The sequence below is a fragment of the Galleria mellonella genome, unplaced genomic scaffold (genome assembly GCF_026898425.1).
Source record: "Galleria mellonella isolate WM207_F2 unplaced genomic scaffold, CSIRO_AGI_GalMel_v1 utg57, whole genome shotgun sequence".
Taxonomy (NCBI): domain Eukaryota; kingdom Metazoa; phylum Arthropoda; class Insecta; order Lepidoptera; family Pyralidae; genus Galleria; species Galleria mellonella.
In genome coordinates, this window is record NW_026442119.1 from 6,385,337 (window position 1) to 6,411,963 (window position 26,627).

Consider the following 26,627-nt stretch of genomic DNA (forward strand, 5'->3'; position numbering starts at 1 on the left):
GAACTATAATCATTTATTTATAAAAAGGTCAAACCTCTCATAAATCTATTATTAAGCTATTGAAGTGTTTTGTCCTTTTCTTTTCTACCAATTTCTCATATTGAGAAAGTGACAAAATACTTCAATAATTAATATATTATATTAGGTTTGTAAAATGTCTTAGTTTTTTATAAATAAGGAGTTACTATGTCAGTTTCCCTAAAATAAATTATTTAAAAAAGATGTAATATCAATCAAATAACACTTTGTTTTTGCAAACAATTTATTAAAGCGATACAAAAACCTTGCACTGACTAGATAAATCGAATATACAACCTAATTATCCATATTAATATTAAATAGGAAATGCATTTTAATATAATTGCATGTACCTACTACATTTTTACTTGAAGTGAAGATTGTAAACATATATAATATGCTATTCTAAAGACTTTGTCTATTTTATTTTCATTTCATTAATGTATGAGAGTTTACATGACACCAGTACCAAGTATGACTTCTATCTATAAAGATTTACATTACGACTGTGTTTACCTATACATCGATAAGTTTGTATGAAAATCTGAGTTTCTAAAAGAATCCGCTAGAGGCGAAATTAAATTTTCAATGCAAACTTATTGACGTAAACGAGAACACAGTGGACACGTAAATCCTTGTAGAACTCACACTAGGCAATCAGTATTACAGACAGCCTTATTAACGTCGTGTGTGGTATTCCCGCGAAGAAACAAATGCAGGGTTAAAAACGTGTACACACACCTTTAATGTATACTAAAAAAGACTGCAATTCATATGTACGTCATCGTGCAGAAGTACACACACTAACAATTTCAGTTAAATTTATACGCTAAGGCGTTTAATAACAAATCCACTAAGTACATTTGTTATTATTAATTACAAAATATAGTTAAATAATTTATGTGTACATTGTTCAAACTCTCATGTCTACTCTCATATTTACAATTTCATTATTTTAACATTTTATAGATTATACTTGTACAAGTAGGTAGAATAAATAAAAATGTCCTAGGAATCATTATAAATATTAGAATAAAAAATAGCAGAATTACGGACATATTATCTCGACTGCAAAAATAAAGTAATGGGGCGGTGGTAATGGTAAGTTAAGTTACGGCTGCTAATTAGTTTTAATAGTACTTAGGTTTGGTTCAAAACAGAATTAACTTATTTTTTATTTATTTGCAAATATAAAAATAAAATTAAATTAAATTTATTAAAGGTTTATGAGCAAGAAATAAATAAATATAATTTTTTGTTTGTACTGTACTAAATGTGGACATGGAGGAGAATGGAAAGGATAAGCTGGACAAAAAACTAACGAATGAAGAAGTATTGAAAAAGGTAAATGAGAAACGAACATTAATAAAAACAATAGAGAATAGAAGAGGCAAATGCTGGGCTACCTTATACGACATGACGATTTTTTAAAGAGCATAGTAATAAGAAAAATAGCGGGCAAAAGAGGAAGACCGAGAAATAACTACAAGGTGGGCTATAAAAGTGTTGGCGATTTGAATCCTTGACTTCTCCAAACCGCGAGACGAGGAGCGGTGGGGGGGGGGGGTATGTTATGTGCGTGACTGCGGAAATTCAGTCGCCATGGAGCGGTACACGGGAGCGGAGCGTGCATTTTGTGTTCGAGCGCTTTACGAAAACAACAAATCAATTATTATTGCCAGATGGTTATATTGACGCGAACATGATTTACGCGTCTTGAGTCAAGTTCTAAGTGACAATGCCATATGGAAATTGATCAAAGTGTTTGAAACAACCGGATCGACACTACCAATCAAGCCTAGCAGACGTCCGGTTTCTGCGAGAACGGCCGACATTGTGCAGCGAGTTAAACGTTCAGTACGTGAAAATCCACAACAATCAACCCGTAAGAGGTCTTAGGCTTTGGACATTAAAAGAACAATTTTGAGCCAAATTTTAAAGCGTGATTTGCATTTAAGATACAAGTTTTACAAGATTCAGCTTGTCCAAGAATTGAAACCACAAGATGCGAATAATCAACTTCATTTTTTCAATCAGATGCTCGACCGATTTAACAACTTCTACAACGTTATGTTCAGTGACGAGGCGTATTTCCATTTAAAAAGTCTTGTGAATATACAACATTGTAGGTGCTGGTCCGAGACTAATCCATAGCGCTTACATGAACGTCCACTGCACAGTACTAAGTTCGTCGTGTACGCCGCATTGACATCAACGGGTGTCATTGGGCAATACTTTTTTGAGGACGAAAGAGGGTGAGCGGTGACTGTTAGAGCCCATAATTATTGTGAAATGATTAGAGAGTTCTCAGCCTTATAGGAATATCGAGGCTATACCTCGAGGATGTGATTCCAGCAAGATGGGGCCACATATCATACGGCTAATGAGTCAATAGAGCTGCTGAAAAAGGTTTCTCCGGAAAACTCATTTCTAAGAGGGGCGATATTGAGTGGCCACCACGCAGTCCCGATCTGTCCCCATGTCCCCATTTTCTGCGAGGTTAGCTTAAGTCTACGAAAATAATCCGAGCAATTTAGAGCAGCTCAACAGAAACATTATTTGCGAAATCGACAAAATCCCGAAAATAATGTTTCGCAAAGTTTACCTGAATCTGCTCCTTCGCCTTCAAGAGTGCCGTACAAAAGACGGACATCACCTGGATAAAATTTTTTTTAGTCTTAAAATTTTCAACATTTGTATTTTTTTTTAATTACTAATAAAAATGTTGCACGATTTGAGGTTTTTTTTTAATTTAATTTTTAAATTGCCAACACCTTTAAGGCCCACCCTGTACATGGGACAGATAAAAGAAACACTAGGTGTCATGTTGTATGGGGAGGTCATGGATATCTTGGGGATAGAGCTGGCTGGAAGAAGATGCATGAATTAGTTGCACCGACAAGAGGAAACTCTTAAATGAAAAGAAGACTATACTAAACAGCCGCCATTTTAAATTCAAATATTAACTAATACAACACCTGTAGGTAGGTATACAGAATAATACTCTATGCTCATTATAAATATCTAATGCTTGACCAAATTTGATAGGCTTAGTTGGGGAAGATGATTATCGGATATTATTATTTATATCTAATTATACATTAAAATCTTATTAACAAGGAATTAAACATAATACATACTAATGAATAATGTATATACAAGCGACCTATAGATTTTAGAGTGTGTTGTGCCATTTAATGTACCCTACATATGACATTTTATGGTAGTTCCGTCCATTAGGTATTATTTATCACTTAGTCATCAATTTACTAAAATTATAATTCATTGCAAAATTAAAATGTACTATAATAAATGCAAACAAAACAAGGATTTAATGTTAAATCTAATTTAATTAAGTAAATCCTTAATTAAAGGTTCTACTATATTTTTTTTTCATACTGAAGTTGTATAAAATTTAAATACACAATAAATTGAAATACTTACAAATATTGTTATTTCTTTGTTTAATTAACCTAATAAAATTAATCACAAATGTTTACTGTATTTCTTTTGGCTTGTATCACTGTTTCCTAAACAATAATAATAGGTGTAATTAACAAACAAAACTCTTAATAAATTTCATAAAGTATCTTACAATTTTAGCTCTCAAGATGAAAATAAAAGTGCCGAAATTTCAATTTTCAATAAATGTAGGCAAGTTATCTAAAGAAGAAGAAGAAGAAGTAAGCAAGTTATCTAAGAGTAAACAGATAAGTATTTCTCTACATTAAAGTTGCATGAGAAATATGTATTATATAAAATTTTAAAAATCATATTCAGTGTAAGTTACATATTTATGTATATGAATAATTACGCCATAAACTTCACAAGCGTGTAACAATTGCATTTTTACCAAGTGTGTAGTTAGTTAAAAATGCAATCACTTTTTGTGCACCGATTGATTAAAATTGAGATATTTTTCCATTATTTCTCTCTCAAATGAATAAAATAATTTATTACTTTTCAGATCAAAAACTATTTGTTAACTTTATTACATTATAATATGAACTGTAAAGAGATTATAATCATGTATAGATATTATAATATTTATTAATACTAGAAAGAAGTTCTAGTAAATGGTAATGAAAAATACTATTTTTTTATAATTCACTAGCTTTTTGCTCATTACTTCATATGCGTAGATTTCCGAAGTAGGAATACTAATGAGATAGATACTACAAAATGATGTATCAAAATAAAAATTACATCGGTTTTTAAATTAGATTTTCAGACATACAACTGTTAAAACTATACTCAATTTGATGCAGTAGTTTCTGCGGGAGGCTATAACAAACATACAGACTGACAAAACTTATAAAAACTATTGTTTATTATCTATTGTTCACAATAAGACCCTTCATATTAATTTTTCTTATACATCTCCCATGTACAGACATTGTGTAGGTACAATTTTATTATAATACACTCGCGGGCAACCAAATCGACTCAAACCTTGACAGCGCACATATGCATTGATTTCACTAAAACGACAAATGTCAATTATAAAAATGATATATCATTCGAAAGCTGAAGAATTATGCTCTTATTTAACATCAATACTCTAAAAAAAAAAACTTAAGCGCTGATGTAATGACGCATTTTAATTGGGCGTCAGGGAAAATTTGCTCCATAAGGTATCCACGAGTTGCACTACCTGTCCCGCTATAAAACTAGGCCACACTCGGTTTACCTCATCAGTCGCTTATTACAAGTTGACCGGTACACATCTCAGTAAATTGCATTCCTTGTTTTCGTGAAACCATGGATACCACACCAGAAGAAGCCGCGCAAGTTGTTGCCTTGTTGCAACAAGTTAAGGTTAAGGGGTTTAGCCAGCGAGCAGTTCTACTTGAGCCAGTCTGCTGTATCCCGAGCATACAAATGGTTCCAAGAGACTGGTGCCTTCAATCGGAGACCAAGAACGAGCCGCTACCGGTGCACTTCAGAGAGAGACGACCGCTTCATTGTCTCAACCTCGCTGCGCAATCAACTAATATAATATTGTAATGTAATAAGGGCTAGATGGAGCAATACGAAGTATTGATTTAATAATTATTTTTTTCACCATTTTTTGTTTAAATTCCAAAATACGGGACCTAAGCTCTTTTCCTAAATTCCCATTTTTCCTACTCTTACGTTCAGACATCATTTACTTAAGAAATATTTGATGGATTTCAATGATAATGATATCAAATTAAAGCTGATAATTTTTATAATTGACATTTGTCCTTTTAGTAAAATCAATGCATATGTGCGCCATCAAGGGTTGAGTCGATTTGGTTGCTTGCGAGTGTAGTAAGATTGGATAAGGATACGCCTGGAAATTGTTCATAAATTTCACAGTTTGAATGCAATAAGCTTGTACTTAGATTGCATTCTAAAATTTTTAAATATTAAAACTTAAACAGTACTGTTATTCTTCCAGTTGTATACCTTGAATCCAGGAGTTGAGGTCTGCTGCACCAGGACAATTAATACTATTTTCAGAAGGTTCGTCCGAAGCCAATAAACGTCGCGCCGCGGTTTGACCAGATAGATAAGCACCATGAGCTGTTGAGTAGAAACTGCTGTGGGTGTGCTCTCCAGCAAAGAGCAATACAGGCTGAAAAATAATATGTAAAAGTATAAAAAAAATATATTTGTATAGTTCTCATTAATTAAATATACTTATAAATGTTATATAATAAAAAGTTTTATAATTCTAGAATTAATTTGAGTCATTTGTACCTATAAATTGTAAATACTGATGAAATTATTATTGTATATCTTGTACAGATCTAAAATACAGCTTGTTCATGATTTTACTGTGTTAATTCTACATTAATTTTGTACATAAATCATTGACATAGCATTGTCTGAGGAGCTTTTTATCAAATACATTCACATTCTGTAATTAAGTGCCATTAAACCAGTAGTTTAAACTGGGCGATAAATTATCAGTTAGGATTCATTTCCTCAGTATTAAAAAATATATACTTTTAATTTTAGGTAGTTCTATGCCCACCTCAGAATGCGAGTGGAGCTTTAAACTAAGTGCAAAAACATGTATGAGAGTACATAATAACTTAAAAAGGCACATAATGTGCCAATTTATTATGGGGTTAAATTATTAAGGGGCCAGGCCTCCACCTGGAAAATAATCATATTTGTACAAATATACAATGTTGAAGAGTTTATAACCTTATTCAAGAAATGAGCTATCAAATGCAAAAATAATTTTGCAAAATCAACTGGTACTTCCAGAGATTATTGTGTTCCAAGAAACTTTTCCGTTTTATTATATTTGTACAAATTTAATTTAGACAGTGTTTTTGTAATAATTTCAATAAAACTTAACTATAATTTCATTAAGTTCTATAGAACTAGACTATACACACATATATTTAATTTTACTTTAAAACTTTAGCTCACATTTAAAATATTGTTAAAAAATATATTATAACAATTTATTATACCTTTTTGTCATGAACATTGCGGAATAATGGTTGTGCCAAACTTTCAATATCACTTTGACTAGCTCCTACTGCAATTGCAGTATATGATCCTTGTGTGTATGGTTGTTTTTTCCAACTTGTACTGTAATTTAAGATATAAATATATTTTTTATAAGATATAAAATATTAAATATATAGATTCAAAAACAACAAATCAACTACTAACACATACCCATATGATAGAAAAATTTATGTTACTGCACAATTATCTACCAGAACCACAAAATGGGGATAGTTCATTTCAGTATCCACCCCAGGAACAGAAGCAAAGCTTTGAGATTTTCATGCACTTTTTTAAGGGGCCAGACCTCCTTTGGATAATAATCTTAAATATGCCAATGAGTAAATAAAAAATAATTCAGTACTAACAGTCCTTAAGAATCTTTTTAAGATATCTAATGATTTTCTTATTTACTAAATATTTTGATATTCTTAATCTTAAACTATGAATCATATTATACAATACTCACCAAACACATCTTTGTGGCTCTGGTACAAAGGGATCATTTAAAAATTTTCTTAATATTTTTGTGCAAGTGATTCCTACTTCTTCCATAGATAATGTCTCCATATATTCTGCCTCTTTTCCTGAAACCCAACCCAGCAAGAGAGTTTCTGAAACTTTACTAAATGAGTATATCTTCTTATACCATGAATTAGACATTTCTTCGGGTGTTGTTGGACTTTCCCACAATAACATGATTTCAGTTATATCTGGATTTAGGAATGGCCTTTCATATTCTAAAAATATCTTATCTACTGTACCAAACAAAAGTTTTTCTATTGATTCTATTTTATATTGAGGTAATGATGGCTCAAACAAATTTGAAGCATTTTCCTTGAGAACACCTAATGGAATTGTACATATCACATGATTGCCATAGTAACTTTGTCCATTTTCACTCACTACTTCTACATAATTGTGTTTTTTCTTTGGTTTGTGGTCATCAGTAATAGATGTACCTTCACCAGTATTCACTATTTTGTCACCTGTATTAGAAACTTTAGAAATATCCTCTATAACAGTTTGATCAGAATCTTCTGACTCTTCCCCAACATCATCCAATGACCTAGATGAGCTGTTTTGATCAGAATCCCAAATTATTTTAATAACAGGATTTTGTGATAATATTTTACTAGGAGGAATTTTTTTTGTCATTGGTTGGAGTATTGAACTAAAACCTGATGGTATTGTAATATTCCCACCTTGTAATTCTGTGTAACTACCTATTTCTAATAAATCAATTTCATCCATATTATTGCATCCAGATATACAAGTTTCTCTTTTCAATAAGCAATCGAATATAAGTCGTCGTAGTTTCTTTTCTTCTGATGATGGTAAACGTTCTAAATAAATAGTTGCTTCTAAGTTTATGTGTTCGCCGACGCTATGGATATCAGGAGGAGGCAAATATTGACAAAGGAAGTATTCTTCGCACCGCCTTAAAAAGCATACATAGGCTTCGTGTATTTCGTGAAGAACACCAAAGGGCACTTGTTTCCCGTCTTCGGTGGCGGCTATAACCTTGTGCGGTTTGGGTATGTTAATGATATTCACAAGACTATTCGCCATAGCAATTTCGAATATAGGGTTACCTAATACCCCATGTATCCAATTAGCCCCCAACTCGATGTTGTGATTTTTTAATGGTATCGATATAATGCGACCACCAATACGTTTTCTTGCTTCTAAAATTACAAAGTCCTCCATGCCGTTGTTCATAAAATAATTAGCAGCGGAAAGCCCGGCTATTCCGCCGCCGATAATTATAACATTAAATTTATTTATATCACATTTTTTACTAGAATTTAATTTATCGTCACCCATAATAATAATATTTGAATTATTAGTTGTCACACTTTTGACGTTCAGCTGTTACGACACTCGCCATGTTTTAAAAATAGAGACTAAAGAAATCACAGTTAATCACGATAATGATATTAGGCTAGCTACATCATTCGCGCCTGTAACCGTAGAACATTGTAGTCGTAAATTTACTAAGTCTTTCGAAAATATTTTGGTTATATTTTAAAACACAAAATATTCAAGAGCACATATTAATTAGTGCAATCTTTTAGCATATGCCCTTAAATTTTTAATGGTATTAAAAAATATTGGTGTATATAAGTAACTAGCGACCCGCCCCGGCTTCGCACGGGTGCAATGCTGATACTAAATATACCTACCTACTACAGAATGTCCTTATAAACAACGTTTACAGCGTTTTTGTCATTAGAAAATACAAACATGATAAAGTGCTATAGGGTAAAGCGCGGCCAGCGATGTGGTACTTATAGGCACGCCCCGCTGGCCGAACCGGTACCGTGGCACCGCTATGTCTCTGCATTTTAAAACTATAGTATCTTCGGAAATATTAATTTAAATTACATGCTGTAATTTAAATTAATATATGGGCTGGGCTATATTGATCTATACTAAATGCACAATGTATTTAAGTTACTTAGTGGGATAAAAATTAATTATGTAATGTTTAAAATCACTTCGTAAATAAGCCATTTTTTCCCCGTAAAAAGTAAAGCATACAAATTGGTTATTGTGGGTTATCCTTAAGAGATAGACATATACCATCGCGGAGTTTTTTGTTGACCTTTTTAAGGTGTACAATACTGTAGTACATTATTTTGATTTATCTCGTGGGGTTCAGCCAACGTTTGCAATGTAAGCGCAAAAAAAATGTTTATTTACATTACATTAGAAACGTCTAAATTTATCAGTGTTTCTCTACAATATTATGCATGTATTATACATATAAACCTTCCTCTTGAATCACTTTATCTATTAGGGACCACCAGAGGGAGACTTAGTACAAAAGTCGATTGCTTGGGTACCTCTGTCTCATTCTTGTTTCTACTGTGAAGAAGTTGTGTTTGCATGGCTGTATTTCGGTTTGAAGAGTGGGATACGGCGTGAATTTACAGGGTACAGAGGAATAACACCTGAGTCCTCAGAAATTTCAACGCATGGGGGATATCATGGGCGAAACAGTATACTCTGTTATATTCACGGTACTGCTCATGTTTATAGGCGACGGTTTTCGCTTTCCATCAGGTGGGCCGTCAGCTTGTTTACCATTCTAAGTAGTATAAAAATAATATATATATATTAAAAAAATCTCTTCAAAATCCGTTGCGTAGTTTTAAAGATTTAAGCATATATAGGGACAGATAGACAGCGACAGCGACTTTGTTTCATACTATGTAGTGATAAGTCATAATTATAATGACATCTAATATCTAATAACCCTTATAACTAGCGTTTTGCGAATGTTGTTATTATTTTTAAAGTATTTTATAGGAACTGGTAAACCAGCGAATATTATTTTTCACACTACCGCCATCTACCAGGTTGGTTTTACCGACCAAAACAAATTAATTTTATCCTATCAATCCTTCAAGTTGGAGCAAACAATAAATGTTTGCAAAATTTCATTAAAATCGGTTAATTGGTTGGTGATTAGACATGGAAATAATAATATATTAAGATGAGCATCTAAAAGTGATTTAATATCGTAGTACGTTATTAAACAACGAAATATATAGTTATTTAAGATATGAGTGACATCACTATCGTTGCCCCCCAGGCCCCAGTTGCCCCTTTTCCTCTTCCGTTGACGTCCATTGTGCAAATTCACTCTATCTCTTTTTTTCTCGTGTTGTTGTGTATATGTTTATATCGCTCTAATGACCTTTGAATCTGCTGAATAATATTATTAAAATCTTTGTTTACTTCTATACTCGTATCTTGACGAAGTGTTTTTGTTATTGTGTGTGAAAATATTTTCAGTCTATTTGCAAATTATAGCTTTTAATACTTGATCGCGTTTGATATTGATAATATGCAATATTATCTTGAATTATATTCGCCTAAACATGTGCTTTATAATGTTTGTCTATAAATTCGATATCGAAAGTCATTGTGAATATTAAGTGCTTACAAATTTTTATTTTTAATAGTGTTTTATTTTGTTATGTAATCGAAGGATATGAAGTATAATAGTTCGACATATCTTTAAAATAATTAAATGTGTCAAAATATTATTGTTTTTGAAACAACAAGAAATAAATAAACATTGTCATTTTGTACGGGACACGTGGGTATAAGTGAATAAATCAATAGAAGTGTAAGACGCGTGCGCTAGTCTCTATCAACGAGACGATTATACGCCAAGGTCACTCTACACAACACGTGCAATGTCTGATTCTATTTACACACATGACTTTCTTCTAGAGCCAGGAGTAGAGATAAAACAGGAGTCTCCCTTTGAGCTCGGTCCCATGTCTGCCTCTGTACCTATACCTCAACGACGAACTGAGCTCGGAGACTTCAACTCCGATCTAGATCTGTGCTTGCAAGATAATCTAGCTGGTTCTTTTCACAATGTACCTTCAATGCAGTACAATAAACTAGCATATGAATCTGAAAACTGTAAAATGGAAATTTTAAACAAAATGGATGATGATGATATATTTCAAGTAGACAAAGCAGATTTAATTCTAGGCCCAACATTAGCTGAACTGAATGCAAATCCTGATACTTTGTTGGAGGATTTGAATTTTGATGATTTACTGCTACCAGAAGAGAGTGGTTATTGCATACAAATTGGAGGGGCCATGAGTGGTTCTCGCCATACACCAAACACTGTGGAGATTTCAAACACATTGGCAGCGGAGAGCCCTTGCAGCCCTTATAGCAGAGCACAGCTTGCTTTTTCACCTTCAAGTCAGCACAGTTCGGCATCATCTAGTTTTGCACAACCAATGAATCAATTGCCAGAATTATTGCTTCGTCTAGATGGTTATGGTGGTGAAATAGCATTGGGACAGTCAGTTCCAGCTTCCAGTATATTACCACCATTTCCCATTGCAGTGAAACCACAACAAACTCAACTTTCCTCATCAGCACCAACACATCTTACAATGGAACAGGTTAAAATTTTAATTTACTGTAATTATTAGTATTATAACATAAGATTTGCCCCTTTGATCATGGTCCCATTGTGATATTAAATATTCTCTTTCTCAAGAAATTTGCAATCTAATTAAAAAAATATTTTCAAATTCAACCAGGTAATTTCAGAGATTAATGCATTTAAACAAACTCTTTTGCTTTATGGTATTAGACAAAAATTAGGTGTCACAACAATCATTTAAGTTTTTTTTTTAAAACCTGTCCGCCAATTTAATGAAATTTTATAAATGTGTATTCAATGCTCCAATTTCAGAGATGGGATAATTTTTACAAAGATAAGGTACAATTGACTCTGTTGGTAAAGGCAAATAATGTTTATTTGACCAACTAAGATAATACAATATGGATAAATTTTACATTTCTATAATAATTTTATCATCAGATCTGGCAACGTCGTGAACCTCGTAAGCACTTATTATCTACCAGCTCTCTGGCAGAAGCTGGCTCGGCATCTTCCCTCTCTGGTGGTTTACTCAGTCCTGGTACAGAAGATATTTCACAAGATGAAGATGAAAGAGATGTAGAGTCTGATGAAGATAGTGACAGATATGAGGATCTATCATCTGATGGTATATTGATTATATTATATAGTCATGTTTCTGTGTGCCTATAAAAACAACACAATATTCTTTTCATGATTCATATTATTAAAATAACATTGAAAATATAACATATGTGGGAAAGGTCCCTTTGCTTCCCCACTCCCCCATCTAAATATGCTTATGTCTGAAATTAGATTCAAGATGAAATGAAAACATAAGGATTAGCATGTCAACAAAATAAATTACTTTATGTAGTTTATAAAAAAATAACAAAAAATCCTATTGGGCATCCTTATTTACTATAAACACGGCTCATTTTTTTAATTGGATTTAGATTGACATTAATGAAGACATCAAACAAGTAGAATTAAACAATGTAGGAAAACACAATTTTGTTCTCTGTAGAATCAATCTATCTATTTGTCTTTACCTTATTAATATTATTATTATTATTATAGCTTTTTTTATCCACTTCCGTGGTCCCCAAGGATAAAAGCCTCCTCCATCTTTTTCCACTTCTCCTTATCTATAGCAATACCCGTCCAGTTCTTTCCTGCTATCTTTATTATGTCATCTTCCCATCTCTTTCTTTGTCTTCCAACATTTCTTTTTCCTGCTGGACCTCGCCATTTTGTTGTTTGGAGAGTCCACCTTTTATCTTTGTACCTCACTATATGACCTGCCCATCTCCACTTCTGTTTCATACTATACTGAAGAGCATCTTTTATTTTGGTTTTCTTCCTAATATCAGTGTTTCTTATTTTCTGTATTTTTCTTAACTTTAAGATACTTCTTTCCATCGCATGTTGACATGATAGGATTTTGTTCTTTATTTTTTCTGTATAGGTCCATGTTTGGCATGCATATGTTAGGCTTGGAAGGATGCAGGAATCCATAATTATCTTTTTTAAGTTGAGACTATAGTTCCCTTTAAGGATTTCTTTTTGAGCCCAATATTTCTTCCATGTTATGTTTATTCTTCTATCAACTTCATTTTCTCCACTGTTCGTTTCGAAAGAGACCATTTTACCTAGGTACACATAACTATCCACATAATCTATAGGGTTCTCTTCTATTGTGATAATTTTTTTGCTGTGGTTTGTCATGATCTTTGTTTTGGTTGCATTCATATTTAGCCCAATTTTCTTACTTTCCAAATCTAGTTCTTGTAGCATTTTTTCTAGGTTGCTAACCGATTCGCTAAAAAGTACTATATCATCTGCGAAACATAAGTGTGTTAGTCTTTTGTTCAGTATCCATATACCCTCATGGCTCCAATCGATACTTTTAAAGATGTTGTTAAGTACTGCTATGAAAAGTTTTGGAGAAAGTGGATCTCCCTGTCTTACGCCTCTTCCAATTGTGAACTTTTCACCCTGCCTCTCCAGTTTGACTCTGCTTGTACTATTAGAGTAAATATTTTTTATAATATTTATGTAGGTGCTGTTTATGTTATTGTCAGCCAAAGCATGCCATATGGATGAATGTGTAATGCTATCGAAGGCCTTGGAGTAGTCCACAAATGCTATGTAAAGTGATTTATTAAATTCTTTGTACTTTTCTATTATCTGTTCTATTGTGTGGATGTGATCGATTGTAGAGTAATGTGGTCTGAATCCAGCCTGCTCTATTGGTTGATATTTGTCAATTTCTGTTGCTATTCTGCTCAAAATAATGGATGAAAAGAGTTTGTAAACTGTGGATAGTAAGCTGATAGGTCTGTAGTTGCCAATATCAAGCGGGTTGCCTTTCTTGTACAGCAGTATAATGTCAGATTCACACCATTGCTTTGGTACCACTTGCTTCTCCAAAACTAGGTTAAAAATTTTCACTATATATGTGATTAAAATAGGCACTCCGATTTTTATGGCTTCATTGGTAATGTTGTCTGAACCTGGGCTTTTTTCAGGTTTTAATTTTTTAATAAGTTTTATGACCTCGTACTCTGTAATCTGGTTCGGTGCTGCTTCTGAATTGCTTTCCTTACACACAATGTCTTCATCTTTATATGTTTCTTTTTCTAAAGGTTTTTTATACAGGTCGGTGTAGAATGCTGTTGCACTTCTGACTATGTCATCTCTTTCCCTGATTTCGCCTTTACCATTATTTAGAGATTGTATCCATTTTTTATGTGTTGTAAGTTCTTTGAAGGCTCTTTTTGAACTTCGGAACTTTGTCATGTTTCTTTCAATAACTGCTCTTCTGTAATTATCATGGTCTTTCCTAATTGCTCTATTAGTTTCCTTAAATAACTTCTTTATTTTTTCTCTAGTTTCTTTGGTTTTGTGCTTCTCAGTCACTAGTTCAGTTCTTCTAGAGATTAGACTCAATGTTTCACTGCTTAGGATTTTATGTTGGCCAGCTTTTCTTTTCTTATCAAATCTTAAACTTTCTAATATTATTTCTTCCAGTTTGTTGCTCAAGGCCTGTACATCTTCTAAATTAATCAGTGAGTCATGTGATTGTGCTAGATTCTTTTTCAGATTTCGTATATAGCTGTTTCTTTTCTCAGTGGAGTTCAGTTGATTTGACCTTATTAATATTATAAACATTTAATATGGTGTGTTTGTCTGTTTTCTAAAATGTAATTCCAGTTTTACCACAATGAAAATAAATGTTGCAAAATAAAATTAACAAATTGTACTGACAAATTATCAATATTATTAGACATCTTTATTTTTATAATATTTATAATGACTTGGCATGGCAACTTGTTCTACTAATAAAGTTTTCTAACTGCATTGTTTAGATTTATTAAAAATTAGAAGATTTTGTGTTTGGCTATTAGTTTATAGTTATGGTGCTGTCCAATTGCTAAGTCATTATAATTATTATAGAAATAAAGATGTCTAATATAGTTATTAGAATCAGTTGATCAATTCATGAGATATAATTTGATTAATTTTCATGGTTTTCATACCCTTTATAGGCACATAAAATGTAGAGGTATTTTTAATAGGTTCCTTTGTTTATAAAAACTTCTAAATGGTATTAGTATTGAGTGATACTCGATAATAAAAATATTATCAATCATTATTGTGATCTTATAACAATATCACATAGAAGAATTTATAGGCTTAATAGGTTAAATAAAAAATCATAATTTTACAATTTTTAATTTCAGAATCCAATGATGAGTGTTCAGAAAGTAAACAGGCCAGGAATAATGCAAAAAAGGAGAGATTTTTCTGGCAATACAATGTGCAAGCAAAAGGACCTAAAGGGCAACGCCTCATTTTACAGAAGAAATCTGAAGATCCACACATTTTAAATTCTGTCACAGACCCAGTGTTTAGTCCTAGCTGCAGTGTTAGAGGTATAAAACACAGGTAAATTATTTATTTGATAAAGTACTTCCTCTCATTCCTAAAAATAAGCATTACTAAAACAATTTATGTAAATTTTTTTTGTACATTTATGTAGTTTTATTATGAACTAGCGGCCTGTCATGCCTTCGCAGGGGTGGACATTTTAACATTTTACACTTTTATCTGATCCTACCTGGCTTGAATACAAAATAATTTATTTGGATAAGTATCACTAAATAGGTATGAAGAACATGTAGAACGCGACAGCGTTATTTTTTCTATTTCTATGACTTATTAAATTCGTAATATCTATTAAATGGAATAGCCGATTTGAACAATTCAAAAAGTAATTTTGGTATATGATAAATATTTCTATCAACTTTTAAAATGTAAAAAGTGTTTATTATGACATAACGATAATAGTTGGACATATAGTATCCTGAAATTTTTTGTAGTTATTGATATTATCTTCAATATTGTAGAACATACTTTTGTTCTATCACCTATAGTTTCCGCAGCGCATGCGACGAAAGATATCTTTTAGTAAGGATCTCTTATTTTTTTTGCAATAAATATAGCCTATGTTACTCAGGGTGAATGTAAGCTACATTATATATATCTAATAGTGAAAGAATTTTTGAAATCGGCAAAGTAGTTTTTGAGTTTATTTATTACAAACATACATACACACTAAAATACAAATCTTTCCTCTTTATAATATTAGTCTAGATAATTTGTTAAAAATATATTGGAATAATTTTACATCTGTCTATATACAGATGGTAGAGTATTGTAATTCATAATGATGGTTTTGTTCACTTTTTATTTTTATCAAATAACTTTATTTCATGAAACAAGATTAACCAACACAATATAGCTATAACCCACTCTAGGCTAAGCCTGTATTGTGTAAGCTGAATAAAAAAAGCAAATAATAGAAGTGCAGTGAAAATAATTATTTTGTATATTACTTTGTAGATTATCTGAAAAATTATTGAACCTATTTTGATAAAATTTCTATGGGACTCATTTTATAAGTATATCCTTTCAGATAAGAAAAGAATTTCCTAAATCGGTTTAGAACTGACAGAGTTATGATAGTAAACATAAACAAAATACAACTGAATAGAAAATCTTCTGCTTTTTGAAGTAGGTTAAAAATGGCGATTTTTGTTTTTATTAAAAAAATCTCACGTATTAGCCAGACTGATTATATATAATGTTCTATGCCATAGATACAATACAGTTATCATTTTCCATCAAGTGGGCCCTCAGTTTGTTAGTTATGCTAAGTATTTAAATAAATATATAATAATATCTTTTTGCGTGTGTGCTATTTAGTTCACAACTACGCCATTGTTGATATTGAGAGGCGATTTTTCCTTTGGGTAATTAACAGAGACTTTTCCCTTATATATAATTTTAAAATACGAATGTGTCAAGCTGTATTTCATAAATTCACCGGACCAATTCTGCTAAAGCATATCAAACCTCCCATTTTGTTGTGTCCCCAGATGTTTGATATTGTAATGTTATTGTTCAGAAGGATAGTGTTCTTAAAAACAGAATGAGTACAATGGCGTACTAATCATTTTTAACATTTATCATTAAGTGTTTAAGAGAAACTATAGAGAGATGGAAACAGTTAAGTTTATTTATAAAAAATAAAATATAAATAATGTGTAAAAATTGTGTATTGTTATTTATAAAATAGGTAATTTTAAATTATAGTGGAAAAGCACGGAAAGGAGATGGAAATGATCTTACACCTAATCCGAGGAAATTATATCTTATTGGCAAAGAACTGGATAATTTGGGTAAAGTTATTAATGACATGATTCCCGTTAGTGAGCTACCATTTAATATCAGACCCAAAACAAGGAAAGAAAAAAATAAACTAGCTTCCAGAGCTTGCAGGTTAAAGAAAAAAGCACAACATGAAGCCAATAAACTAAAACTCTACGGTTTGCAACAAGAACATAGTAAGTGGTTTTGTTATGAAGTGATACCATAGGGTGTACATGAAAAATATCTTTTAAAAGTAAATACACAACTACAAGTAATATATATTTGGTTTTATTAAAATTATGCATTCTATAGCCGACCATAGAATTGTGTATTGTCTTTGTCAAAGTGACATCTCAGCAACGTCAACATTTCTATAAATAGCGTAATCGTAAACAAAAAATAAATTAAAAGTTTTAATTATTTACTTACGAATAGTTAATATTTAAAAATATTTAAATTACCTTCAGTAAGTTTTCAAACTTGTTTTTGTATTAAAGTACACTATAAAAAATCTTATTATTCAAAGCTAGGATAGTGTCTATCTCGGTAGAAAAAATGGAGCCATGAGGGGGCAAAACATTTACTCAAAAGTCAGCTAGTAATATGTTATGTTATTAGATAAGACAAAAAGTTTATACTTTTTAGAAGTAATGTAGTAATCTATATAAAAATAGTCCAGTCAAAATTCTCACTTTAAATAAATTTGTACATCACAAACAGCTTTTATTTTTCAAGTTTATGTTGTATATATAAATTTGGACATTATCTATTTTTTCTACTATATTTTTTGTGCTTTTAGGACGTCTTCTTAATGGAATTGCTCAGATGAAACAAGTTCTAAACAACAGAGTAACTAATCAAAATCAGAACAAAATTGATTGGAATAACCATATCAAAGGCATTATTAATACCGCTACAGGTACGTATCAGTAAACAAAAAAGGGGGTACTTCTTAGTTTAATGGTTGAGGGATAGACAGCAGCGTCCCTCTTAAAACACAGCTAAAACTTAATAGTAGTTGCCAACCCGCCTGCCAAGATGGAGGCCTATGTTCAGCAGTGGTCATTTAACTGTTAAAAGTTAACTGTTTCTGATATGGTAAGATGTTTGGTGGAAGAAGCTCCAACATCACTATATAAAAATTATTATAGGTACAAGAATTTTGTTGACAAACCTCATTATACATCAAACATTAGATTTTTTTGAGGTATGGTTAATACATTTTGAATTTGATTAAAAATGTATACTATTATTAAGGTACCTAGATATAACACTTTTAAATAGAGAAACACCTTTGTGAATTAAAGGTCTCTAAATGATCATGAAATTGTAGTTTATATCTCCACCCTTACTTTTTACAGTAGTGTGAAAAATCTAAATTAAATCAAAATAGAAATTTTCAATTAGCCCTACAATACCGAATTATTTCAATCACTTTATATTAACAACTTAGAAAGTTTGTAAACAATAAATCAATGCAATTTTGTAAGAAAATATTAATTATATTTTGATACTTTTTACTTAATTTTATTGATTTTTATTTATTGTTATGCTGCATAATTTTTTTTATCATAAATGTGAGGAAAAACACCATTCCCTTCACCCTTAACTTCAAGTTCGGAAAGCGAAAAATGTGGAGAAATTATTAAAAATCTTAAAAAACAAAGTGCACTGGATCGCACTTTTATCTCATATATTTGTGTACGAAATCCTCGCCATTTGAATTCAACTTATACGTGACCAGTTATTTTATTTTATCAGAATTAATAAGTGTCATCTATTAGATAGTCTCATGTCTATAGGCGACGGTTACCACTTTCCATCAGGTGGGCCGTCAGCTTGTTTTCCATTCTAAGTTGTATAAAAAAAAAGATAGCCAATTCAGTCTGATTGCATCGTTTAATCCCTCATAATTTTTACCTAAGACATGTTTCATTCAACAGCTTGTAGATCAAATGAGCTTTCTAACGCTAGCTCGCGCCTAAATATAGGGTTCAGCTTATACTGGTTCTTATTGTAACATAATGTTGAATCATTTTTGGAGTAGCGACTGGCAGTTTGTTTGACGATTTTACGGCCGAGACGGTCTTTTATTTAGCTTTCTAAGGTTTAATGTTTGAGGGGTATCATAGACATAATAGTGTATTCTGCAATGTCCAAGGTGCTGTTCATGTCTATAAACGACAGTTACTACTGTCTATCAGGTGAACTGTCGGCTTGTTTGCAATTCTAAGTATCATAAAAAATGTTTACTTATTCCACATATTTTCCTTAATCATTAAAAGTGCTCAAATGACATTTATTACAGAGGTTAAGATAGCTGGTAAAACATCAGAATTCGTCAACAAAATATTGGATAATGTTAAAGCTGGTCATAGTAATGGTGGATTGAATGATTTATAAGAGGTAATGATAAATGGATGTGAATTATTAAACGAAAGGCTGTTCTATGTACCTCCAAAGTTATTTAGAAAGAGAGTTTTATGTCTATCTTTAAAAGCTTAACTGTCCAAGACAAGTTATTTTTATATGGTATCAAGAATAAATTTAGTCATTAGAAGCTTTATAAGGCAACTAAGAAGAATATAATAGTATCTAGTTATTTTTTGTTTTTATTATATTGAAGTTATACACATAATTGATGTTGCTATTACTTGGGCTAGTTTATAAATGTGTTGCCATACTAAATACAAAAAAAGGAAATTTTAATATTTAAAATATTTTTTAACAAATTCGACCTGTATGGTTATTTATTCTAAAATGAAATAAAACCTAATAACTCTTACATTAAATGAGATGCTCACGATTTTATACCCCGAGCTAGTCAGAGGTATTTATGAATTATTGTATATTCATGTTATATTTACAAGATTTATATTTATGTTAACATCAAATTTTATTAACTCTAAATATTCAATTAATATGACTTCAGACACTAATCTTGAATTGGGTAGTCAGAAGCAATTTGTCAATTGTTACTGTGGTTTTTCAATATTTATAAAGCTCAATTGAAGTTTTTCAAATACGACTGGCACTTGCTTACAGAAAACTAAGAAATAAATTAGTGAAAGTATTTTTTGAATTAGATATACATAAAATACTAAAACATTATATTTTTGTGGTGTCCCATAATTATAATTCTTTCTTTTGTTCATTACTGAGGTGTATCAGTAAATTGATAATAATATTGTAGGTACTGTATATTCAATGTGTCCACAACATAGTACACCATACAAGGAAAATTAAATTTGTGATTACAAAGGATTTTTAATTGTTCACGTTTCCTTTGTAAATAAATATTTATTTCCAAAAATTATTTGTTCCCACTATAGATATATCAATGGCTCTCCTACATGTATGTACCTAAACAGTTTTTTACAATTAATACGTCACAATATGGCAGTTGGTATTTTTTGTTAAATGTATAATTATACATATGAATAATAGATATGTACACGCAAAATGAGACATTTTTTAATATGACATGATGCACGTATCATTATATTTTTTCGATTAAAAATAATGAACTGTAAAAGTTTCGCAAATAATAAAGAAATAAAAATCTTTATAATTGTTATTATCAAGTTGGATGTACTCAAGAAAGTGATATAATATTTTAATTACCTGGTTACTGTTTTGTTTTGTTAAAATAAAATTTATTGCTTATTATATTTTATTACAATTATATTATACATTTTTTTTACTGTTATACTGTTTTTTGTTTTTAATTTAGTATGTCAAAGACAGCGGTAATGCAAATTGCATACTAGAACCAAATCGTTAAGTTAACAAGAAGTTAATCAATAACTATAACATTCTGTTGCTAAATATAGAAAGGTTAAAGTTAAAGAGTAAATTTCAAAGTAATTATATGATTAAAAATTTACCGCATTTACACAAAGTTTAATTGGAACTTAAATTATATATACATGTCTATGATACCTACATTAAAAACAAAATATTATTGTACTATTAAAAACGAAATATTATTGTTTATTTACAAAATATTTTTTTTTTTAATATTAACACTCCACTAGATAACTAACGATTCTAAGAGTTGATAAAAGCGGCATAATATATTATGTATTTCTTTTAACTGTGATAATTACCTGCAATTAGAAACTTACAGACACCAAATTTTCGTATAAATTATTTGTAATTTTTATTACAAAATAGATATTTTTTGATAATCGTGTGTTAATTTTATAATTATTAAATAGGTACTGGACTTACAAAGTTCAGCCCGGCACACATTCAGTACTAATTGGCAGTTTTAGCTGATAGTGTGTGACATATTTTATTGTAGGTATAATGTTTATAAACGGTACACATGTGATATCTATATCACAGCCAAACGGTGTAATTTGTATTGTTAATATTTTTTTTATTATTTAAGCATTGGACTTAATCTAAGTATTCTCACTATGATTATATTTTGTTATTTTTAGTAGACGTAGGTAATACGTATGCATGATGTACTATCATGTATAAGTATTGTTGTAGTCATCGGACAAAAAAAACTAAGGCGCAACTCGCAGTTAAAACGACTGTTTTTACAATGAGTACCTTTGTTTAGCTGGAATACATTCCGGTGGAACATTTATACATGTTTAACAAAATGGCTAGAGCTTTCGTACTGGAGAGAATTACATAATTTGGCTGTGACATTCATATAAATTGATTATGTAGATACCACTATGTATGTAAATATAGGTAAGATTATATGAAATTATATTGTAAGTACATAGTTTAAGATGAAATCAAAGAATTATATAAATCATAAATATAATATTATACATGTATATAAATTAAGTGTATTAGATGTTTAAATAAATAATTGAAGAGTTAAGTAGTCAAAGGTTTTAACTAACAAATAGCTCTAAAATGCTCTTACGCGTTTTAACCACATTTGTAATGTATAAATTTACCTTAAATGATAGTTAAAATTTTTACTATATTTTCTAACTTTTTATACAACGAATATTTATAGTTTTACATATCATGAGGCCATTTATTATCAACTAAAATCTTTGTTTAAACAATAAGAATATTTTTTTCAATTTTGTCAGATAACACCGTTGTCTTCTTAACCCTTCAATTGCTGACTGCAAATAAATAATTATATTAAGTTTTTATTGTCATATATATATGAGTAACATTTTAATCTGAAACTGTAGGAACAATAGGATATAACTAGTATTTGCTTTTTCCAAAGCTGGCTTAGTGTCAGTTCTCTTAAAAATTTACAGCACATTAGTAGCTATCCTAAAATGGGTAAGTGTTTAATAGTACCTATTCGAAAAAGTAACATGCGCTTGGCTATTTCCGTGTCTTTAATGACAATTATTTATCAATAGGGAAGTTAGATATTTGCAAGTCTCCCTTATTTATGTTATTGATTTATGAAGGTATTTTATTTATTTACTTAATTATTTAAAATCAAACATTAATGAAGAATCTAAATTAATAGTTTATAATTTTGTTCTGTGTTGTGTTTTATGAAATGGATATATTTTTAAGTTTAAAAAAAAAACAGATCTAAAAAATTAAAATTCTATTTTAATTGTGAAGACCTTAAATTGTACTAAAATTTTTTTAAAATTTCGAGAAATATATATATTAGAGGATCATTTTAAAATTTATCTAATACCTATATGTTTTTTTTTTATTTCGATAAAACAATCTTTTATTGTTGTCATAGTTTTTTTTTATTACATCGTTTTTATATTGTTTATTGAAATGTATGCCTAAACACGGAAATAACGGAGAGTTAGGTTTTTTCGATATGTATGTAATTAATATTGTAGTAATGCAAAAGTTGTAGCACTAGTTAATCATGAATAATACAATCGGCAATAAAGTCGATAAACACTTATATTAATTTCATTATACTATTATAACAAATAAGTATCAAATTTTCCTGGAACATATTCAGCTTTTGTTATTAGACTAGGTAGTTAGACTACTCTAAAACTAATACACTCATATCATCCATTAGAAATATTTTCTATCAAATAAATATTAACATACGGCATTTTATTACGGTATAGATATTGTGATTACCTTCATAATGTATTTTACTGTTTTTGTTTGATTAGTTATATAAGGGCTTGTTACATATTTAGATATGACAGTCTCAGTGTTTTACTAATAAAATCGTATATTCAACAAATGCTTATTATAGCAATTTTATTTAATGTGTTCACGATGTTATAGTTTTTATCTCACATCTTAAAAGCTGCAACATAATTATATTAGAACATAAATGTAATTAAAAAAAAATATTTTATTACACACCTGTTCATAATTTCAAATTTTGTTTTTATGCCAAGTGTATTAAATTCTGACGTTTACCCCGCGCCATTACTAAAAGGAATTTTGCTATTGCATGCTCAGTGCATGAGCCTCAACTCGACCGAGATTAAAAATCGGCTTATTTTCTAGTTGATCCCAAGTAGTCTTTTTTAATAATACATATAGAAATAACTTTAAAATTTAATATAACTGATACTGCAGATATGAAATCGATTCATAATAAAAACTAGTTTTGGTAGCTTTAGGAACATTGAAGAGGAGACTGGGTCACGACTAGGCTGTCATATCTGCTACGTAGCTATTTGAATGTTTAACTATAGGTATTATAGGTTACTGATTACAATAAATAACGTGTATGTAATGATATTATAGGTTTTATTCTAGAATAGATCTGCGGAAACAAGTAGCTGTAGTAGTAATATATTACTTTATCATGAAGATACTCCTCAATATATATTAACTTATTTTTAGCAGTACACAGTACCTAAGTGGCTAATAATAATTTATATAAATTCTGAGGTGATGGAACATTTGACCAAAAATAATAAATAAAAAGTTCTTCATAAAAAAAAAAATTAAAGTTTAAGTAGGTATAAAATTAGCTACTTATTAATACTATTACTCGACAATTATAGCATGTCTTATCGAGGTTCCTAGTGCCTCCAGAGGTGGTAGTTAAACTTTAGATACTATTCACAGAAAATAGGTATCCAGAGGAATATTGCTGCCAGTATCTTAGGAGTGCTACCTTGATATTGTACGATTGAATATAATAATATATACTACGCATTATATAAATTTATATACTGTGAAATGAAATTAAACATAACAATTATGATTGCTTATTTTTTTCGTTCAGAATGTATCATTTATAAATTCTATATATACATACATGAATAATAAATATGTTAGTTCATTGATAATTAGTAGATGTATACCATAATAATATAATGACCATTAAGCATTTTGCCATGTGTAAATTAATCTAGTTATTAGCTTTATTTTAGACATTTATCTGTACTCATGATTTTGTACACTTATCATTTTATTTCGTTACTAAGTGTAATTTATGGTGATAAAATTTATTGTATTTTATAAAAGTACTCTAAATTACACATTTTTTATATATAAATTGAGAAATTCCATAAGCAAATTTAGATAAAAGACTTGTCCTTGGTATGTCGGTGTATCAACATTTCGAGTGTAGCGTGATCGGACGGCTTCTGGAGGCGCTGAGAACTTTTTTCATTGATAGGGGAAGTCGTGCCGTCTCGTCGCTAAAACTTGGCCCGAGGGCGCTAGGTACACTAAAGACGACCTTGCTTATCCTTTATCTAAGTTTAGAAACCACTCTAGAGACTACCACTATAACTTATCCCTTACTCATAAAAACGTCAAATCTCTTAAAAACCTATTTAAGCTATTGAAATGTTTTGTCTTTGGCACTGATTTCTACATTTGAAAGATGTAAGACAGGAACAAACCACTCTGATAGATTTTTAGGACGTTTTAGTTTTATAACTTTGGACATTTGTCTGAGAACAATATTTTTCATATTTATTGACATCTAAATATTTTATTGGCAATTGCCAGTTTAAAATTAATTCGTATGATTTATTAAAGTATCTATTATAGATGTAGGAGATTAGCATAACCTGGCAAACCTTATTGCCGTTATTCTGTTTCTTTATATTTATTTCCCTCAGTTTATGGGGATTGGTTGAATAGCTAAATAGTTAATTTGTTGCAGCGCCATCTAGTAGTACGACAGCTTATATAACATTTTTTTAATTCTACTAGATTTTACTCGCAACTTTGTCCACGTGAATTGGATATATTTATTGACCGGAATAAAAAAATAGCCTATATCCTTCTCCATCCCTTGTAATACATGTATATTAAATTTTATAGTAATTGGTTAAGCATTTTAATGCTTTACCAAGTGCTTTAGCACTATGAGGTAACAAACAATCTTATTCACATTTATAATATTAGTATGTGAATAGGAGAACAAAGTTGTTAGATTTAGGTACAGTAATCCCCCCTATAATACGGTACTCTTATAATGTGATTTCAAACCCTCGTATAATACACGGTTATTCCCCCATATAACGCGGTAATTGAACGTTCTATTAAAAAAAAGTCGGTGGAACGTTATTTCAAAAAGCTCCGATAGCGAATAAACATGTAATAAAACTTAATTCACTTGAAATTAACTGTTTTTTAGTTACATCTGCATAAGTTTTTTACTTAAAATGTTCTTAGTATGATTTTAATAAAACACACATATTTCGTTCATAATATAGTTTTTTTTCTCTTAATATTCCATTTACCCCCCCCCCCCCTTTAACGAGAAAAGTTAAACGTGAATCATTTGTACATAACGCATTATACGGGGTTGTACAAGCGCGTTACCGTGTTATAGGGGGGATTACTGTACTTTCATTTCCCTACCGTTGCGACGACTAGCTATGTATGGATAGTGACATTGTAGTCATATAAATTTAATAAGAACCCACGTACAATATTTGCTTTAGTTAATCTTTTACTAAATATTCACGCATGTTCATAACATATTGTTACTAGCATCTGAACAGTGTTTAAGCAAATAAATTATTATTATAATAAAGCCTAATTAAATTAGGCGTTATCTCGCAGAAGTCCATATCACTGGTTATTTGATTATAATTATCTTATTGTTAATAAATATATTTTATTGTTATTTGGCGGATCAATTCGTGATTCTTAGTCATGAGCGGCTTTGTGTTATTCAGGTTCGCACTCGCGTCATAACCGTTCATGATCAATTGATTCCGAAACTAGGCGAGCTTTCTCGACCTAATTATACGTAAGTTAAACCGGTAGTATTATCTTAAATAGAAATATTTTGTTTAATTCCGCTACCATAGTCACATATATATTAACGGAAGCTGATTTAAATAAAATAATTGGGTTATATTTCATCAGATTTACTTTATTTTGTTAGATCTCCTCATCATGCCACACATGCCACGCGGTATAAGTATGCGAGATATTCAAATGCACAACAGACGGATTAATAAGTTATAGTGGTTTTGTCTTTAATAACAGCTGTTAACAAAATTTCCTTAATAATGAAAGAATATTAAATGCTTAAAATATAATTGTATATAAATCAAATTCAACACTGGTC

The 26,627-nt window shown here is 30.5% G+C and overlaps 2 protein-coding genes across 2 annotated transcripts; one reads left to right on the forward strand and one right to left on the reverse strand.

Moving 5' to 3' along the window:
- Positions 1-224: 224 nt before the first annotated feature.
- On the reverse strand, positions 225-8,593 carry LOC113509601 (peroxisomal N(1)-acetyl-spermine/spermidine oxidase). Its single transcript, XM_026892957.3, has 3 exons — positions 6,983-8,593; positions 6,474-6,594; positions 225-5,620 (listed from the first exon to the last, which is right to left on the reverse strand). The coding sequence occupies exons 1-3, from the start codon at positions 8,338-8,340 to the stop codon at positions 5,432-5,434; spliced, it is 1,668 nt and encodes a 555-aa protein (XP_026748758.2). The 5' UTR covers positions 8,341-8,593; the 3' UTR covers positions 225-5,431.
- Positions 8,594-10,245: 1,652 nt separating this feature from the next.
- LOC113509742 (uncharacterized) lies at positions 10,246-23,827 on the forward strand. The gene is made up of 6 exons (XM_026893153.3): positions 10,246-11,459; positions 11,885-12,071; positions 15,169-15,373; positions 17,084-17,334; positions 17,940-18,059; positions 19,449-23,827. The coding sequence occupies exons 1-6, from the start codon at positions 10,725-10,727 to the stop codon at positions 19,541-19,543; spliced, it is 1,593 nt and encodes a 530-aa protein (XP_026748954.1). The 5' UTR covers positions 10,246-10,724; the 3' UTR covers positions 19,544-23,827.
- Positions 23,828-26,627: the final 2,800 nt, after the last annotated feature.

Coding starts and splice junctions, on each gene's coding strand:
- LOC113509601 (XM_026892957.3), bottom strand. CDS start 8,340: ATGGGTGACGATAAATTAAATTCTAGTAAAAAATGTGATATAAATAAA. Junction 6,595..6,982: donor GAGCCACAAAGATGTGTTTG/GTGAGTATTGTA, acceptor CTTAAATTACAG/TACAAGTTGGAAAAAACAAC. Junction 5,621..6,473: donor GCAATGTTCATGACAAAAAG/GTATAATAAATT, acceptor ATTATTTTTCAG/CCTGTATTGCTCTTTGCTGG.
- LOC113509742 (XM_026893153.3), top strand. CDS start 10,725: ATGTCTGATTCTATTTACACACATGACTTTCTTCTAGAGCCAGGAGTA. Junction 12,072..15,168: donor TGAGGATCTATCATCTGATG/GTATATTGATTA, acceptor TTTTAATTTCAG/AATCCAATGATGAGTGTTCA. Junction 17,335..17,939: donor CGGTTTGCAACAAGAACATA/GTAAGTGGTTTT, acceptor TTGTGCTTTTAG/GACGTCTTCTTAATGGAATT.